Consider the following 21,074-nt stretch of genomic DNA (forward strand, 5'->3'; position numbering starts at 1 on the left):
CGTATCTGATATTAACACAGTTGAGAAAGTCCAGAAATATTTCACAAGAAGAGTTCTCCACTCCTCTACTCATTGCAGAATACCTTATGCCACCAGACTCGAAATTCTAGACCTAGAAAACCTAGAACTGCGCCGCCTTCGGTCCGATCTAAGTATAGTACATAAAATTATATATTGCAATGTCCTACCTGTCAATGAATACTTCAGCTTCAACCATCACAATACAAGAGCACACAATAGATACAAACTCAAGGTAAACTGCACCAAACTTGATTGCAGGAAATACAACTTCAGCAACAGAGTGGTCAATGTCTGGAATACTCTACCTGACTCTGTGGTTTTTTCCCCAAACCCCAAAAACTTTAACCTTAGACTGTCTACTATTGACCTCACCCCTTTCCTAAGAGGTCTATAGGGGGTGTGCATAAGCGCACCAATGTGCCTACCGTCCCTGTCCTATTGTTTCTTTTTATTTTTCTTATATGTATCCATTTCATGTATTCGTAACTATGTTTATACTTATACCTGTTATCTTATAATCTCTTGACAAAATAAAATAAAAAAATAAAAATAAAAAAATAAATTGAAGTCCGTACATTTTAAAATTGCTGAAGTTCAGAAACACTGTTCTATACCATTGCCTAACAGGGGGGAGGGCTGCTGATCTTAATTAAAGATGGGGGGGAAGCTGCAATAGGTCACACATATTAGCAATAGGGTCATAATATTTTGGCCTATGCAGTGTTTTCGTGCAGATTGGGGGATAGACTAAAAGGAAAGGATCCCAAATAGTTTCACAGATTTATTTTTCATCTTTTTGAGGTAAAAAAAAAAATCTGTTGCTATACTGTTGAATCTAGAAGTGGCTCTATTTCTTTAATATGTTTGGAGAAGGCAATATATTTCAAAGCGGGTTTTATTTTTCATTCGTTCAGCTTAATTAAGAACAGTGAGCTGTATGATGTGCTCCAAGTGAATATCTTTCCATATATGTTTACAGCAAAAATTGGTTGGGAGTGAGCAAAATGCCTCCTTCCAAGGAGCTAAACTGCTTCTGATCTGCGCCTTTTGATTTCACAATAGCATCATCAGAATACTCCCATTTCTCTTGGTGATTCATTTCCATCGTTTCCTGTACTTTTCCAGGCTCTGGGAAAGAACTTGCACTAACCCAGTGGGAACAGACATGCACATTCCCAAAATAGCTGAAGGAGATCTTCATCCTCCTACTCCTGACCTAGTAGAGTTTGTTTTTTTTAAGAGGAAAAATGGTCCAAAACTGTGCTTATTCACAGAATAATAAACAGGAGAAGATGAACCTGGTATCTGAGTATATACTAGAATTGTCGGTGTTGCAGATTACAGAAAGATATGTCCTTGCTGGCCCAATTCTCAATGTATTGTGAGAGCCCACGTAGTGGTAATGAGGGACAGGAGATATGAATTATAATAGCTTGCCTATGCCATAAAAATGGCTCAGCAAGTTTTTAATTACAAAAAAACAAAAGCAAGCAGAAGAGGTCAAAAGGCTTCTTTTTGCATCTCCATCTCTTGATGGTCGGGTCTTACACACACACATTTATCACCACTTCATTAATGGTTGTTGTTTCGTTTCATTCTGCAGTTTCCTGTCTTGTATAACAATATTAGTTTAATGAAATTTTGAGGGACTGCTATGAATGGATAAGTGCTGGATCGAAAGGAAGAATTGAAAAAAAGGCAATTTGGAATATTGACACTCCTTATCTCAAAATGTAGAGGGAGAAGTTTATTTTTCAATGGGTTTGTAAGAATTGGTTTTGAATATTTTTAGAAATTATTAGTGAGATAAACTCATTTTCTCAAAAACTCTAAATTTCCCAGCTAGAAATTCTGTTTGAGGACTATTTGATGCTTCTCCTGTATGGATCTTCCTGTATGTCTTACACAGCTTGGCTGTCACCAGGTAGGGAAAGCTAGGCTACATAGGAATTTAGCCTCAGACAAGTTTGTACCATAATACATTTAAAAGAAGCCAGTCTAATCTCCTCAATGTAGAAAGCATCACGAAGTAAAGCAACTTAACCCTCAGAAACTGGTTGCCCTGTCAGATTTCTGTCTGTAAGATAACTTGTTTTGTTTTCAAACATTCAGGCAGGATTTACAGATAATCCTCAACTTGTGAACACAACTGAGTCCAAAATTTCTGTTGCTGAGCAAGGTGATTGCTCAATGAGTCACACCCAATTTTACAACCAATTTTTTTTGCCACAGTTGTTAGGCAGATCACTGCAGTTGTTAAATGAATCAAGCAGTCATTAAGCAAATCCAGTTTCCTCAGTGACTTTGCTTGTTGGAAGCAAGTTAGGAATGTCACAAATGGCGGTCGCATTGCAACCATTGTAAATACATGCTGATTGCTAACTTCCCGAATTTTGATCACGTGACTGTGGGGATGCTGCAATGGTCATAAGTGTGAGGACCCATTATGCATCACTTTTTTCAGTGCCACTGAAGCTTCGAACAGTTGCTAAATAGGTAAGTCGAGGATTACCTGTAAACAGTTGATTTATATCCTGTATTTCAGAATGGACTGTCTGAACCATCTCACATGGGGCAGTCCTTCAAATGCTACACAAGTACTATCATTGTCCCCTTTCTCATCTTTTTTCAAGGCTCAACTTAACCATTCCTTCTGTCTTACCCTCTTCCTTTTGTCCTTCCTTCACCCTTGACTGGCTCAACTTTGCAGAGAAAATAGAAAAGTTTCTGAGCCCAGATTTAAAAGAGCATTTTTTTCTCCCAGTAAATGTTATCTACAGGGAACAACAAGCAGTCTGGCAGGTGAAAAGAGGAAAGTTTGTGTGGTTTCCCTTCCTGCTTTTTGTCATTAAATCTCCTGTTGAAAAATCCTTTAAAAGGGTTGCATTGCAACTTAATTTGCCTCTGGTTAACAAAACCTGAAGAGGTGGAGAGCTTAGTATCCAAATCCTAGTATCTGCCTATGCCAGTTCTACCTCCAGATAAATTATCTGTTGCTGCTTCCTCCTGGGAGTTAGGCCATGCAGTCATTTTCTGGTACCAGGGAGATTATAATAGCTAGGCCTGTTCCATGTGGCCTTGTTTTTGCCAGGGGAAGCCATGGCCAATTAGCTTTCTAGCACTGCTTCTGTTAGATGTTTTGTAAACAACAGCAGCTGGTGGGTAGATCTGGATGGAAACCAATACCCAAAATGGTCCCCAAAATGTAAACTCTGTTTATTGAGAGGGTATACTCATTAATTCCTTGACGGATTAGATTTTGTTTCATTATAGGAATCCTTAAGCAGCTACCTTTATGTCTATGCTATTGGCTGATACAGTTTGTTAACACTTCTTTAGATAATAGAACCATGAATCCAAAAATCCTCTTCCTATAGTGGAAAACGCCAGAATTGTTCAACTAAAGTGAAATTCTGAAACTGTTTTTCCATATTTGAGGTCTTGCATACTTGTCTGCATAGAACGGTTTGTTTCTTTGTGGGATTCCACTTCCTAATTGACTTTGTCATGCTTTGTCATACAGTGTTGTGAGTATTAAGCTAGGCCTGAGAAATCCATGTTCAGATTCCTGCCTGCGCTGAACCTCATGATTGACAGTTATTCATGGAGTCCTTATAAGAATAAAATAGGAGAGAGGTAGAGTGTATGTGGCATTCAGAAAACCTGGTTATAAATGCAACAAATATTGTATATATATTTTGATATCTTTGTTTTCAATCCTCTTAACAATAAAACTAGCCAAGGGACAACTCACCACAGGACAATTCAATGTGGGATAACTCAATGCAAAAAACCTGTACTGTAGACCCATTCTTAATTCTATTAAGGCGATTGTCTGCCTCTTCTTCCTTTCTTCATTAGCACATGACTCTGATTCCCTAGGAGAACGTGCACCACTTGGGAAAACTGCCTAGGCAGAGGCCGAAGAACCAAGTTGACTGTGCTGAAGTTATGGGCCATGTTTGTGCCAGCGTCTGTTTAACTAAACCATGCCTGAGCCTTCTGCTCTCATTTCCAAAGCTGGCTCAGCTTAAGGGAGGTGAAAGTTCCTGCCACTCCGCAGGAAGACTTCCTCACCTTATTCTAAAGAAACAACTGTTTTTCCTCAAAATTAATGTGCATTGTTAATAAGCCATGATCAATCCTAACACATCTCCAACCTCCAAGAAAGTTATGATAATTTTCATTGGCCTACTTGGGTGTATTGTGTTGCTAGATATTTAATGACATAGTACCCACTAAGTATTTGTCTTGTGATTTCATGTGGAAAATATAATAAATGCATTTGCTTGAAGATTACCCGTAAGATTTTATGAGAAATATCTGTATAAGAGAAATGTATATTTCTTGAAGAATAAAAAAGCAAAGTTAGATAAGGAATGCAAATATGTTATTAAATAGAAAAGTTGCAAATGAATAACGAGTTTGATTATGCTGTTCCTGCAAATCAGTGACAGGTTGTTTCAAAAACTCTGAATTTAGATTTGTTCATTAAAACTTAATATGTAGGAGGTTTTTTTGTTTGTTGGGCTCCTTTGAGTCAGTATTGACTCCTGATGATAGCCTGGACTGATTCCTGCAGTTTTCTTGGCGTGATTTCAGAACAATAGCCTCTTTCCTAGGGCTGATAGAAACTGTATGGGTCTGGAATACTCTACCCGACTCTGTAGTTTCTTCCCCAAACCCCAAAAACTTTAACCTTAGACTGTCTACTATTGACCTCACCCCTTTCCTAAGAGGTCTGTAGGGGCGTGCATAAAGCGCACCAACGTGCCTACCGTCCCTGTCCTATTGTTTCTCCTATTCTTTTATTTTTCTTATATGTAACCATTTCATGTATTCACAACTATGTATACATTTATACTTATTATCTTGTAAACAATTGGCAAATCAAATAAATAAATAAAATAAATAAATAAAATAAAGTCACGCCACTGGCTGTATGCCTAAAATGCAACTAAAACTCATGTTTCCCCAGATAGTTCCCCAGATGGTGGCTTAACAATTACATTAAACTGGCTCTCTAATAAGTAGCTAGTGCAACAGAATAGGTTATTTCTTGTGTGTTGGATACCTCACAATATATCAAAGAGGAATCAGTTATGATTGCTTTGTTGCTGGAAATGTAAACTATTATCTTACACAATTAGGACTTGTCTCATAACATTGTTGCTTGGATCAAAATCCATAGATATGCTAACAAGGCTGCAGATTAAGGTCAACTGCGTTCTTTCTATTACTCCTCCAGTAGTTGGAATCTAACCAAGCATGAATCTTTCATGTATGGAGAGTAACCAGAAAGAATTTCATAAAACATTGGATAGATAAATCCATTTAGTTTTAACATTAGGTTTACATTTTTTACATTATTTTAGAAATTTGGCTATGTACAGTATATATATATTTGTAAGCTAGTCAGAGCCATTGGAATGAATGGCATAAGTTTTATAAAGAAACATTTACAACGAATTGATGCCAGTGGATTGCCAGTAAGTACCATTTGTCAGTAATTGTTCTTACTTCTTTGGAGTGCTTTCCATTAATTGCATCATTTTCAGGCATAGTTGTTTTTACACAATTTCATGCATAAGTTTCTTTTCATTCTAATCATATCTAATCATGCTAGTTTGCTTGTTTAAAAATTACTTCATAGCTGGATGTACTAGTTGTTCACTTATTTCCAGATATAAAATCAACAGTCCTTTTGTTTATAAATTAGATGTGACACCTTGGCTGAGCAGGGATATAGATTAGTTCCTTAAGGGAGTCATGAATTGGTCTAATGCTGGAAGCACTAACCGGTAGCTTTAAGAAGGGTTATCAAATATTTAGGAGCTGAATTCTTCTAATGTCACTTCTAATATCTTGTGTGCTTTTTTCTTCTTCTTCTTCTTTCTTTCCTCTGTTATCTCTCACCTAGTCAAAAGCTCTTCGGGAAAAATGGCTGATGCAGGGAATTCCTGCAAGTTCTCCGGCCGAGGAAGAAGCCAGGAAGAGACAGTCAGAAGAAGATGAGCTGAAAGTGAAAAAGCTTGAAGGCAACATCCATAGGTAGGTTCACATCTTTTTTAAAAAATCTTGGATAAATGGTTGAGGCCCGTTTTTTGCCCTCTTGTAACTATGTGGTCAGTATAATGTAAAAACAAAAATGCTTGGAAATTAAAAAAACATCAAGGCTGGTGACTTATTGACATTATCTATGAATAAACTAATGATTTCATTGGGGGGTGATTAAAAATAAGTATGATATCTCTTTTATTAATTACATTAATAACCTGTGGTCTCCAGGAGTTTGCTGAACTGCAACTCATGTCGGCTCTTGAAGTGTAGGATAGCTTGAAAAATAGTGCATGCTGCTGACCTTCTTTGAATTGGCTAGTAATATGTTTGTTGGAGAAAAGCACTCTCATTAGCTGAAGATCAAGAAGAAAATACATAAATTACTCATATCTGATGTAGAAAAGGAATTCTGGCTGGAGTTTGAAGAGGCCTAAAGGTACAAAGGTATATTGCTTGGAAGTAAAATCAGAGGGGTTTATATTTGAAGATATTTTTATAGGATTGCAGTGAAAATGAGAAAAAGCACTGGAGTCAGATTCATATTTCTGAAATACTTTGTCTCCTATTTTTATTGCAACCTAGTAGAATATTGGAAATAAATTATACAAAGTTGTTCAGGATACTGCTAGTGCACCATCACCTTACTTTATCCCAGCTACTGTCTTGAATATGAGCACTTTTCTCACTAGGTGTTGATCCAAGCTTTGACAGATTTATTGATACTTATGAGCATGCTCAGAAAGACTCTTACCTTGTTTTCATGTTATGGTTACTCAGAAAATTGTATCTCCATATCATTCATAATACAAATCCCTTTTCGAGAAAAATATCCAAGAGTGGCAAAATGACAGTAATCTGAACAGAGCATTAATGTAATGTTACATGATCTAGAACCAAGACATGTCAACTTCTCATCTCTACATTAGAGAAGATATAAACTGCAAAAATGAACTAAGATGAAACCTCCAATGAGTTGAGCTCAATCCCTGTTAGTTATGTGGACATAATTTATTTTGATAAGATAAAAATAATTTGTCACTGCTTCCTTCTAGAGTTATTTTTTAATCTTATCAGTATAGTTTGGAGCTTTGGGATTTTTTGATGGCCCCTGGTCCAAATATAAACTGATTAATTGATTATGTGCCATGAGGTTGGTGTCTAGTCTTAGAAACCAAATCCATAGATTTTGTCCATAATAAGCTTTCTCCAACCAGGTCCTTCAGGTCCTTACCACTTAATTTACTCCATCCATCTTGCTACTTCTTCTTTACTGTATGTTACTTTTTTCCTAGGCATTATAGACTTCAAATACCAATTTATTAATTCAAATATTAATAAAAGCCAAACTTTCCTAAGAGATCAGCCAAGGTTGCTAAGTCTTTATGAACTAAATGTGTATTATTTTATTTCTAATTAAAACAAACTCTTCAAAAATATTAAGTAAAGGAACCTGCAGAAGAAAAAAGTATTTTTATTAATTAGATTTTTAAAGCAAATTAGCTCTTTGATCATCTTGCAAATCCTGTAAGGTAGGTAGCTAGGTAGGTAGGTAGACAGATAGACAGACAGACAGACAGACTTTACAGGATAGGTGGTATTTGCAGGTTCTCCGAACTACTCAAAATTTCCGCTACCGGTTCTCCAGAACTGGTCAGAACCTGCTGAATACCATCTCTGATCCCACTTGGTTAAATGAGGAAACTTGTCTTTTCTTACATTATTCTGCAAAATATCTTCAAACTAGCCATAGAAAGAGAGATTAGCATTGAAATCTAATGAAGAAATACAAAAGAAGAATCCAGAATAAAGAACTGCTTGCAGGAGTAGAATAAAACATAAAATCTCTCATTTTTAGGGAGAAAATTGGTGCTCATAGAAAAAAAAGACACTTGAAGAATGAATAAAAGCAGAATGTAGTAGAGCAGCAAGGCCATAGAAATACATACTGTAGAAGTACAAGAAACATACAATAAGAGAAGAGAACTGCACAAAAAAATGACCTGAAAAATGAGCAGAAAACAACAAACCCATTGCAGTTCTTGACACACAAAATAAAGCATTAACAGTAGAATCAGAAAGGTGAAATACTGTTCTTGCTATACCCTTCCTAACAAAGCAAAACGCTTTTAGGATCAGGAAAGTCAGCATCTGGCCATATAGTTGAGCTCCTCTATCTTTCTTTTAAGCAATAATATATTCAATTTGATTTCTATATACTCTATCTGACCACGTCCATGTATAGAGGATTAATTTTGATTGTTTGAAGACTACGTTAGTTATGAAGAAATCACTGGAGTAGCAGACATGGATAAATTGGTCCCCTGCTGCATTTTGGTTTTCTAAAACCATACAGTCCAACTATATTTTCTCTTTCGTGTTTCCAACTTCAGCATTCCAGTCTCCAGTGAGAAACAGCATCTTCTATCAATTTCAAATTGAAGTTGATCATAGATGCAGATCTTCTGTCATCTGTAGAGCATTACAGCCTACATTTGAATTATCTGTATGATAAAGGATTGTTCATGAATTAGTCGATACTATTCAGTCATTAATTGCTTTGTAGTGAAGTCTGTTCTTGCTATACCCTTCCTAACTATAAAAGCAAAAATGCTTCTTTGTTTTTCATACCCTAAATAATACTAATAAAGATTCACTGATGCCTAAGAAGTCAATTTATCATTGTTTCACTTCCTCTTTCCTATATTGAGCTTTCCGTGGTTATGCTTCTTATGTTTCATGTTCCTACTGTAATTCTGTGTTTGCAGCTTTGGATTTTTTTTTCTGTATGGCAATGTCAGCAACTAGATGTCCCAAAGTTTTAATCTAGATACATCATAAATACTGTTAGTATTCGAAAAGATCCTCATCTCTTCCTCAGTAGCATGTAGAGTGTGATCTAACTTGAGGGGTCCCTTCATTCAGCAATATATTGTCAATAATTTTATATTTTCTTTCCATGTGATTTTCTTGGAAAATATACAGAAATATATGTGTCTGCATGTTTTAACTGGGCATATGTGGGATGATCCTCATGTCTTGGATCAGGGGTCCCCAACCGCCGGTCCGCGGACCAATACCGGTCCGCGGAACAACTCTTACCGGGCCACTGGTTGCTGGCGCCGCCATCTTTTTGGTAAAGTGCTTCGGTGAGCTTTTCCGGGCAGAAAGCTCACCGGAAGCACTTTTTCATCAAAAAGATGGCGCTCGCCGGTGAGCTTTTCCGGTAGAAAGCCATTTCTACCCGAAAAAGCTCACCGAGGCTGCGCCGCCATCTTTTCGTCAAAAAGATGGCGGCGCCCAGTTGATGCCGGCACCGGGTCGCGGCGCCCAGCTGATGCCGGTACCGGGTCGCGGCCAAAAAGGTTGGGGATCCCTGTCTTGGATAATACTGCTTGGAATATGTTCTTTGCTCATCCTTCCCATAAATACCCTCCACCCATTACGATGAGGCAGTACAGCAGGACTTGGGAGGGACATACTGGGGCTACCATCTTGCTTTTTCCTAGAATACCTTCTTAAGAATTGTGCTACAACACAACAGGATTGTTCCAGAGACACTGTAGGGGAGAAATGCCAGCTGCGATGCTGGCTATTCTTTCCACATATAATTCCCCTGGAATAATGCCATAGAGCGAATGGAAAATATTCCAGACTTGGCGAGAAAAACAAATAGCAGTATTATTAGAAGAGTTAAGTTTGAGAATATGAGTGAAATTCCTCTGAAAGACTATAGAACAACAACAGGACAAGAAAAATTCAGTTAATGAAGCTAGAGTTTTGGTTTTGTAATCAAGATATTGTAGAAGACTTACTAAAATTTACAGATAACGGCACTGAAAGAGAGTATAGAGTTAGGGCATGACTTTGAAGTAAACATCCAGGGTGATCCTCTGGAAACAAAATAATGTATATTATCAAAAGCTTTCCCTATGAAGCTGTTAAGTCCAGAGGGAGAGCCCTTTGAAACACCAATCATTTACAATCACATAATATTTAGAACATATAAAATAATAAGATAGTTGGTTCAGTACTAATATTTGATAAAGTCCTACCAGGACACAAAGAATATATAAACAAATAACTATATGCTCAAAGCCTATGTGTTTTATAAATGCTGAAATTTTTATTGTGTGAGACAAGAATTGATTAAAAGAGAGCTGAATTCATCATTCAGAGTAGTGGTCACCAACCAGTGGGCCGGGGACCACTGGTGGTCTGCAAGAAAATGTTAGTGGTCTGCAGAGAAATGGCATCCCCAAAGCACCCCTCAAAGCAATTATTCCAGGCTGTGCGGGAACACAAGGCTGCGCCACCCATATGGCCCATGGGATCACAAGGCTTACATCGATTGCATTGTGAACAACACAAGGTAGTGAGCGGAGGGGGGAAAGGATGGAGGGGGGAACTTGCCCCACATGCCTCTCCTGGCCATCGGCTGCTTCTTTCCGCTTCTTTCTTCTTCTGCTTTTGGCTGCACGCAAGGAAAGCAGAAAAAGTTTCTTTCTCTCCCCCAAACTCCACCAGAAATGAGTCTTTGGGACCCTGCAAGGCATCCGGCTCCAAGAGACTGTGCCAGCAAAGACTCATTTCTGGCGAAATTTGGGGCAGAGAAAGAAAGACTTCTGTTGTTTCTGCTGCTTTCCTTGCATGAAGCCAAAAGTCTCTCTCCCTCTCTCTCCCCCTAAGAACGAAGCTGGAGATGGTATCCTGCGATCCAAAATAAAGAACGATTGAAAACGGGGTGGGGAATTTTCCTGCAGACTTTTTTTGGGATTTTCTCAGGGTCTCTGGTCCACGGGATTTAAAATTATGAGTTTGGTGGTCCCTGAGATCCAAAAGGTTGGCGACCCCTGATTCAGAGAATCTTGGAATTTTTTTTAACCAAGTTAACTCTCATGTCTTGAGAAAGATTGGCTGGATGATATGATCTCTAAATATGTAAGAAGGAAGACTAGTAGTTTCACTCCTCAAGGATCAATGTATAAAGTACTTCATTCCTATAATCTATTGCTAGATACATGATGACTGTATTTGCAAGCATAGCCCACTAAGGTATGGTTGAAGAATTGAATTGCTTCTTGCTTATGGATCTTTTTCTGGAAAAAGAAAGAAATTGTGATTTTTGGATTTGATGATTAGGGAGAATAGATTATGGAAAGAAGAAAATCATGATGGATCTAGAGAGGGTAAAATATAAATATATTTATAACAACTGTTAAGACAATCAGAAGAAACTTCTTTGTGACATTCTTTTTTTTCCATTTTAGTTATTCACTTATTATTTTTCTTTATCCTTACTTTCAACTTAAAATATATACTGCTTTTATTCTATTAAAAAGCTTAATAAAATTATTTTTTAAAAATAATTGAATTATTTCTACTAAAATATTTTCTTCAATGCAATATGATGGACATGGAATTTTATTTATAGTACAATTGTTTCGGTGTATCTGGAAGAAATTACTTAATGCAGCAGTCATATGAATGAGTCTTGGTTTTGAGTGAATGGGTGGGCTGACATCTCTAAATTGCATTTTGATTTTTTTTTTAAAAAGGAGCATTGTTATGTGATGATGCAACCACTAAATGACCTGGGACAAATGAATTCCAAAAACTCGAAGAAGTCCCAGGCCTGATCTAGGCAGTTATCTGATATTCATAGAATGTACATCAGTTCTCAATTTAAAATAGAAGTAGAGATTTGTCACCAGTATGTTGACTTGTAAATTCTAATGTACATGCTGGATTTAAACCTCTTACCTACTTCTACCCAGTATGATGCATGGATATTTTTTTACACAATACAGAGTAATATTAAATGGGGAAACTATGGTTTATATTGAACTTTTCTTAAACACTTCAGTTTTCGATGGAGTATTTGCTGTAATGTCAGTTTATCTCTTGGGATTATTTTCTCCACAAGATGGTTTGTTATTTTGTGGAATAACGTGGAAAATTGGGAGTTTACCTCTTCAGCTTCCTTCACAGCATTTTAAAATCATGTCCAATTTGCAGGTTTTCACAATATGGAAATTCCTCAAATTCCATTTAATTTGAATGCACAACATTGGAAAGTTTTATATTTTAGGTACATAAGTATGAATTACTATGCTTTGAAGTGATGATGGGGACTTGTATGCAGTTATAATGTTTTATTAAAAGGTTCATTCAGCTTTTAAAGTGTTCATATAATGAAAAAGATTTATGAGTTTCATTAATATTTTTTTCACATTCCACATTTCTGTGTTCAGTTTTCCCTGATAAAAATATTTTGAGATAAAATTCTTAATGTGAGAACTACATTTACAGAATTGGGAAAAATATATAAATCAAAGAGGAGTTGTATTGCAATTCATTTATTTGTCCACAAAGTGCAAGTTAATATTATTTAAGTACAATATAAAAAAAACAAATTTAATATTTCTCCATCTGAAATGACAGCTACACAACCATTGTGTATCCATAGTTTCGATAAGATGTATCAGAAGTTTTGGAGCTTTCACAGACACAATAAAATATCTATATGATAGCTTCATGCTTTCTTCTCACAAATGGAAAGCAGGTTTGCAAGAATCTATCTTGTTCTGAGTTACTCCTTGCAATGCACCATGCAGTATATTCCAGTGTTAAAAGCCAAGCTGCTTCTGTTGGAGAAAGTATAATGAAGCCAATGAAGGTTGAAAATAGTGATCATGTGACCATGAGACTTTTTGACTGTCATAATTGGGTGCCAGTTGCCAAGTGCCTTGAACTGCAATCATGTGACTGCAGAGCCACTGCGACACTATTTTCTAGACAAAATCTCCTTGTTCAGTGCCATTATAACTTCAAACAGTCGTTGAACAAGTAATTGCTAAATGAGGACTATCTTTAATAGAATTGTTTGAATCTGGGGGATTTAACACAGCCCAAATACTTCACATATGTTTATATCATTAATGTTACAATTTTTTTTCGTATCAGAGGAAAATTACAACTGAATTTGTTCATATCTCCAGGCAGTACATAATTACTGATTTCAGGATATGCAAACTATGACCCAAACATTTTAGAATTAGTTAGACATGGAGAGTCATTCCATTACAACTGTATGAATTGCCAGAGTCAAGGGCCTTATTAAATATATATGTATTAAAAGTCTAATTGATTTAACAGGATTTAAGCTTCTACTGATATCCATGAAGTTTATAAGTTATGACTGCTATTGTAATTCTTATAATGAATGACAGATATAAGGTGTTTGGGGAATTTTTAACTGATCAAAATTTACTCTGATTAATAGACTAGACTAGACTAGGCTAGACTAGACTAGACTAGACTAGAATAGAATAGAATAGAATAGAATAGAATAGAATAGAATAGAATAGAATAGAATACTTTATTGGCCAAGTCTGATTGGACACACAAGGAATTTGTCTTGATGTAAATACTCTCAGTATACATAAAAGAAAAGATACATTCATCAGGAGTCGAGAATCATAAGGTAGGACACTTAATGATAGTCATAGGGTACAATAAGCAATCAATCATACTGGGAAACAGTCAATATAAATCATAAGTTGCAACAATTGTGTTAATCACTTCTGACTTCCAATAGAGTTGGAATTATTGCAAACACAATCTTACATTATTTAAATTTACATTTAATTCATTTATCACAACAGTAGATTTGTGTTCTGCAGATACTAATTGAGTTTCCTACTCATTTGAGGCAAACAGTAGGGAATAAAACCTTCTCTTCCTTCCTCCCCCCCCCCCCTTCCCATTACTCTTTTAGATAATTCTACTTCTAAATCATACAGATTAAGGCATTATTTGCTACTTAAATGCATGTTTTGCAATACTTAATTTTGTGTTCGATAACATCTGATCTTTAAAAAATGCTAACTCATTTGAAGAAAACAAACCCTAGAGTGAAATTTCTTTAAGCCATGATGAATTACAAGTAGAACTTGAAGGAATCTTCCATTTATTGGCTTTGAATCAGGGGTGGGATTCTACCAGTTCACACCTATTTGCTAGAACCGGTTAACATTCTAAGCATTTCGGAGAACTGGTTGTTAGAAGGAATTACTGGCCTAATCCTGTAAGGAAGGCAGGAAGGAAACATTCTGGTGCTGCTTACAGAACCGGTTGTTAAAAAATTTGAATCCCACCCCTGCTTTGAATGTTTCATACTGATTATCTGACAAAACCTGATAAGCCCTTTTAAAAGTATGCCAACTCTTGCTCTGTTGAGTTCTTAAACTCTGTACTGAATAGGAATCTTCATCAATGCTGCTTAATAAACTCTTTCTCTGGCTGAAGCTGATTTTTGAACTGGGCAAAACAAATGCAACCCCTTTGTTCATCCAGACTATGCTTAAACTTTGGTCAGTTTTAAGACCTCAGCAGTTTACTTGGACTCAGTGTTGATGCCAACCCTTGGGCTTATTTTAGAAAAATGGCTCAAGATGGAAGTTGCTATTCAAGTTTTGTATTATTGGGGCCCAAGAAAAGCTACAGTTTTGAGAGCCAAGACTGAGCAAGCCATTTGGAGGCCAATGTTCATATGTTGCAATGTTCCAGATAGATAACAAACCTTGGCAACTGGCAAATTAGGAGAATGTTTAGTGCCTGTTTACCACCACATTTAGCTTAGTGAGCCATTAATTATGCAGTCCCCCTTTCATCTATAGTCACCCTTTTCAAAGTAATGTTTTTCTAGACCTTTAAATGTGTGCCAAAAAGTGCAGTTATCTTATGCATTTTAGTAACTAAGTCCAAATAGTATTTACCACTTGCATAGTTGTGGATGACGCCAGTGGAGAAAAGGATCAAGTGTCTCATTGACTAAAATGTGGTTACACTGAACACAATGGAGCCCAACAGAGATGCATAACGCAGGGTGTCCATAGCTGTACAACAGGCCCGGGGGTGGGGGTTATTGCTGAACACAGCCTCCTGCAGAAAATGTAATGTATAAAGAAAACACAGAGTCTGCACAGAACTCACTAATTGTGCCAATGAATGAAGAGTCCTTATGTGGTACTTTGCTCAGGCAAAGTAGAGAATCGTTTTCCCAGAACGTGCATAGTGCAAAAATAACAACTGTGGGGAGGGGAGGAGTCTGGGGAACACAAACAATCACCCTCATTCATGCCCAGGAAGGGGAAATCCACACATTCTCTGTGATATCATTGTTTCCATTTGTTTATTTATTGTTCTCATAACATTAACAAATTCATATTGCTGCTGAATTTAGTAAGTCCAATAGAATTGGCTTGATCTGTGAAAAGTTTGTGAGGGGAAATCTTTATGGATAGCTTGGGGTGCTCTGAAATATTAGATTAACTTCAGCAAGAAAGAAAACACTGTGGAAAATTAGTTGCCCAGGGTTATAGCAGTACTGCTGGGAAAGTCTTAGGAAGCAGAATTGCTAACGATAACAGAAAATTCTGTGTATTTGAGCAAACAGCCATTGAATCCCAAGTCCGACCTTGCATTGAACAAATCAAATGCACATAGCAGTCTTGGTGGTAGAGTTGTGTGCAGCTCCTCATTCTTTTTGCATGCCATGCTCAGAACTAAAATAAATCATGCAGTCATCCGATATATATCCCACTTTCCCTCCAAAATCTGATCACAGCATATATATTGCTCCCTCCTTTATTTTTCCTTGGAGCACTAAGAGTGATCTAGTGAACTTCTATAACTATGGACTGGAATCTAGTCTCCCTGGTTCTAACTCATCATGTTAACTGCTTGACATGTCAAAGAAGTATGCTGGACTGTATCTATTGTCATGGCCCAACTATTACTCTTACTTCTCCACAATATTCAGCATTCAGCTGGCTTCTCAAATAATAACCAAGATGCAAATCTGCTGACCTCTTTGTGGTCATAAAAATGTGATTCAGAATTACAAGGAAAAAAAAGGCTATAGCTTTAAAAATAGGGACTTAACCTATCATTTTTATTGCTTGTAGCTTTCATTCAAATGTCTTCCTTCTAAAAAAAAACTTCCTAATGGTTGTGAACCTGTATTCAAAACATGTCCTATACTACAAAGAGCTAAAGTAAACAGAAATAAATAAGATGTGAATGCTGAAGAGATAAACAGGTAGATCATAGAAAAAAGAGGACAGTTTTTATTGCAACTTTCCCCCTTTTTTGCTGCAAATGCGTATGTGGCAGGATGCAAAAGAAACTGAACTTCTAAAGCAGTTATACAAAAATGTTTCTAATAGGAAAATTGGCTGATAATGGTTTTCAGCTTAGGTTTTTATTTTTATTTTCCTGATATTTTATTTTTGCATCATTTGTCAGCTGTTCAGAATCTTTTTGGAATTCAGTGGCATATAAATTACAGATTTTTTTTTAAAAAAAATGAATAATACCTCTAAATTCTTATGCAAATTAATCTGGAGATTAATTAAATTTTAAAAAATAGTAAGGAAGGATGAAAGACTTGTGAAACAGGCTGGAAAGAGGCTGATATATTTATTTCTACTTTTTCTTTTTCTTTTTTACCAAATCCAATTCAATCAAGTATGAACCTATCAGTCCGAGCCATGTCCAAGATTCAGATTAAAAAGAACATTAATAAGTAAAAGCTAGACTGGCTATGGTGTGGCAGTCTCATTCTTTTATCGTACATACATTCTTCCTGTTTTAAGTATTCCTGGTATTCTATGTCTACTTAATAAAATTAAATTAGAGATTCCCTTTGTAGTTATAGGTGTAATTGTACAATTGCTAACAGTAATATTCTAACAAATTTCTAGTGGAAATACCAAGGTTCGTACTTTAAGCTTATACAGTGGTACTTCAGTACTCATCCTTAATTGGTTCCAGGAGGCGTGATGAGTACTAAAAATGATGAGCACCAAACAAAGTATGCGACTTATCCTCTGACACTTTGTTTTGGCTAGGCAGGATTTCCTATCTGTCCCTTTTCCTACGTTCAGTTACCTTCCCAGCATGGCCGACTTCCTGTCTGTGCTCTGCAGCTGTCCCCCACTTCCTTTTGCAGCATGTCAAGTACCAAACACCATGAGTACCGGGATAACATTTTCGTGTCAAAATGCGTTGAATACCAAATTCAATGAGTTTTGAAGCAGTCAAGTACCGAGGTACCACTGTAATTTCAACATGCTTCCAGAACTGGTTACATTTAAAAAAACTGAATTTACATTCATTTTTACAAATATTTCTCCTGTGTTTCAAGAAGAGATATTCCTCATGGTCATGCATTTTGGCATGATAATAATTATTTGGCATGCACTTTCCACTTCTGTGCACATTGTGATCTCTTTTTGAGATCACAATGTAATCAGAAAGATTACAGGCACTTGCCTTATAAATAAATTTCTGTTTTGTGCTAATTCCTCGAGTTCATTTTAAAATTTGAACGTACCACATTTCTATCCTTACTTTTTAATTACTTTTTAATTCTTTAATTTCTGCAGATGTTCCAAACCAAAATTTCTGCTCCAAATTCAAATTAATTTCAGAATGATGTCTTCATACGAAGCTCTGTTAAAAGGGGACCTTCAAACCTGAACCATAGCAGTTTCATGATATAGATATTGGATGGATAAGAATGTGAAATATATACATATATTTTGAAGTTCATAGATGTATATGTGAACAAGTTTTATCTATCTGTAGTGACATAGATACGGAAATTTGTCTAGTACACATATAGTACTCTCTTCCAAAATTAGAAAACTATTTGGTTGGCTTGTGCTGAGATTTCTTGGCTCAAAATTCATTGGTGGCAAAGCTGATATCTGAGTGTAATAGATATGAGTTGCCCACCTCTAGGGCTATGAAATGGTATTAAAAGTGCACTAACCAATCTTCTTCCTTCCCTCAGTTTAGGTGAGGTAGAAATTCAAGTGTGTTAATAGTTGGCTTAACTGTCCTCTTAAGTCAATGACTAACTGGCTTCCCAGGAGTAATTTCAGAATGGCATGTAAATGTGTGAACTGGAATTCTCTGGCTTCTTGCAGTGGAGCCTGAACAGAGTTCAGGGAGGCTCAGTGGACACCTTCTGCAGCTGCCTGTAAAAAATATTTTTCTAAATTTAGGAAGGCAGTTCCATTCCAGGTGTGGCAGCTTGTAAATAATTGCTTGTGAATTATCACAGACATCAAAAGGCCAGCTGCTTCAACAATGCTTCAAAGGACATTTGTAGGACTGAAAATTACATGTTTCTCCTTTGCTAGTTTTTAATAACTTTTTTGTTTATCAGCTTGGCTGTTAAAGGATTGTATGTATGAAATGGGTCTAGGACAATTTGCCGCAGCCAACTTGCCACGGCCAACATGCCATGGTCAACGCATTGTGGGACAATTCACTGTGGGACAAGTGTTAAAAGAAATGGTGGAATAGAAACATTAAAAAAGGATGCAAAAAGAGGGACAGAATGAAATGTGAATGACAAAAATCAAAATAATTTTTCATTTATTTTAAATAATTAAATTGCATTGTTAAATTGTCCCACAGCGAGTTGGCGGTGGCGAGTTGGCCTCATCGAGTTGACTGCAGCAAGTTGCCCCATTCCAGTGTGAAACAATTTGATGAAGCATAGAAAAATGGGCTGGACTTCAGGTTCAGTCTCCAGAAGGTGGTTCATTGCACACAAGAACACAAACATAACTACTCTGCAACATCTTAAAAGCAATCTCATCTGTTCCCAGAATTCTACAGTGCTCTTATATGAACCTGAGGAAAGATGTGATTGCTTTAAAGTGTTAAAGACAGTTGCTATATATGTATACCCATGTGTTCCAAAACATTTATTGAGACTGAATACAAACAGTCCTCAACTAATTATCACAACTGAGCCCAACATTTCTGTTGCTAAACAATACAGTTGTTAAATGAAATTTACAACCTTTTTTTTTTACCACAGTTGTTAAGTGAATCAACTTAACCGTTGATTTTTCAACTTTAAGTTAGTAACAAGATTGTTAAGGTAATCTGGCTTCCCCATTGACTTGTCAGAGGGCTGCAAAAGATGATCACATGACCCAGAGACACTGCTATGTTCATTAAGATGAGTCAATTGCCAAGTGTCTGAATTTTGATCATGTGAACACAGGGATGCTGCAACAGTCCTACATGTGAAACACGGTCCCAAGTCACTTTTTTTTCAGTGTCATTGTAACTTCAAACGGTCACTAAGCAAATTGTTATAAGTTGAAGACTATTTGTAGGAGCACTTCATAGCAGTAATACAAAAATGGCTGAGTTTATACTACATCATATGCAGAGCGTACTTTTTTGCACTACTTTCTGTCTTCTTCATCTATGGAACTTTGATTTGGGTGTATGTGTATGTACTGTATCTGCCTTCGAGTCAGGGTTAGATCCTAGTGATTATGTAGGCAGTCCCTGTGGTTTTCTTGGCAAGATTTTGGTAGTGGTTTGCCATTTTCTTCTTCCTGGAGCTCAGAGAGAGGGACTGGCCCAAGGTCACTCACATGGCTTTATATCTAAAGTAGGACTAGAACTCACAGTCTCTCAGTTCTACTCTGGTACTTTGACCACCGTACCAACTACTGGTACACTATACCTGGCTCTCTGTTGGATCCTTATTAACTTGTCTTTCACATACTTGTTACACTGTGCTCATATATTCATTGTTATAATACGATCAAGTGAATCCTTCAATGCACAGTTATATAAGTGAAAGAGGAGTATGGTAGGTAGTATTCTAATTGGCCAATATGTTTTGGTATTTATAGTTGCAACACACTACATCATACACATTTCTTGGATTTAAGTGCAACTTCAGTTCTTGTTCAGTGCTATTAAAGTGACACATTTTTCCATATTGAATCGTGTGAATTTCAATCATATTTGCCTAGATTTGCTGTTTTTATAATTATGATAGCCAATTCACCTTACTTCTATATTCATATGACTTATAGATAATTCAGATTTATTTATTTTATTTTTATTTATTTATTTTTGTCAATTACTTACAAGATAATAGGTATAAGTAAAAACATAGTTATGAATACATGGATACATATAAGAAAAATAAAATAAATAAAATAAACAATAGGACAGGGATGGTAGGCACATTGGTGCGCTGATGCACACCCCCTACAGACCTCTTAGGAAAGGGATGAGGTCAATAGTAGACAGTCTAAGATTAAAGTTTTTGGGGTTTGGGGAAGAAACCACAGAGTCAAGTAGAGTATTCCAGACATTGACCATTCTATTGCTGAAGTCGTATTTCCTGCAATCAAGCTTGGTGCAATTAACCTTGAGTTTGTATCTATTGTTTGCTCTTGTGTTGTTATGGTTGAAGCTGAAGTATTCATTGACAGGTAGGACATTGCAATGTATGATTTTATATACTATACTTAGATTGGACCAAAGGCAGCGTAGTTCTAGATTTTCTAGGTCGAGAATTTCGAGTCTGGTGGCATAAGGTATTCTGCAACACGTAGAGGAGTGGAGACCTCTTCTTGTGAAATATTTCTGGACTTTCTCAACTTGTGTTAATATCAGATAAGTAATGTGGGTTCCAGACTGATGAGCCGTATTCGAGTATTGGTCTAGCAAATGTTTTGTATGCTCTAGTTAGTAGTGTGATATTACCAGAGAAAAAGCTATGTAAGATTAGGTTAACAACTCTTAACGCCTTTTTGGCTATGTAGTTACAGTGGGCTCTAGCACTTAGATCATTAGAGATGAGTACTCCAAGATCCTTGACAGAGTTTGGATCATCAACAAAGTCTTGACTATTCATAAACATATCTGAGTTTATTTTGATGTTAAAGATGGGACAAATATTGTTCTTAAGTTATATGTTACAATCATGCTGGGTGGTCAACACTAGCTATCCTTTCCTGGATGAAGGTAAACAGATTGGAAATATATTAGTTAAGAATGTTGTATATATATACAGGACTTCAGCCAGGCTACAATCATTTGTCTCCTTGGCCCTGAGATTTCATTTATGATAAGTGTATGCTAAGTACTTTGGAGCA

General features: G+C 36.5%; 1 protein-coding gene across 5 annotated transcripts in view; it reads left to right on the forward strand.

Annotated features, from left to right (window-relative positions):
- PALM2AKAP2 (PALM2 and AKAP2 fusion) overlaps nt 1–21,074 on the forward strand; it is a 248,614-nt gene that overhangs the window by 59,877 nt on the left and 167,663 nt on the right. For all 5 annotated transcript variants that reach the window (XM_026672320.2, XM_087957561.1, XM_026672319.2 and 2 more), the window contains exon 3: nt 5,942–6,072. In XM_026672320.2, coding sequence (XP_026528105.2) covers nt 5,942–6,072 — 131 coding nt within the window. The remainder of the gene's footprint in view (nt 1–5,941; nt 6,073–21,074) is intronic.

Source organism: Notechis scutatus, chromosome 2, assembly GCF_049901735.1.
Source record: "Notechis scutatus isolate UNSWTSFEM ecotype Mainland chromosome 2, rNotScu1.2, whole genome shotgun sequence".
Classification (NCBI taxonomy): domain Eukaryota; kingdom Metazoa; phylum Chordata; class Lepidosauria; order Squamata; family Elapidae; genus Notechis; species Notechis scutatus.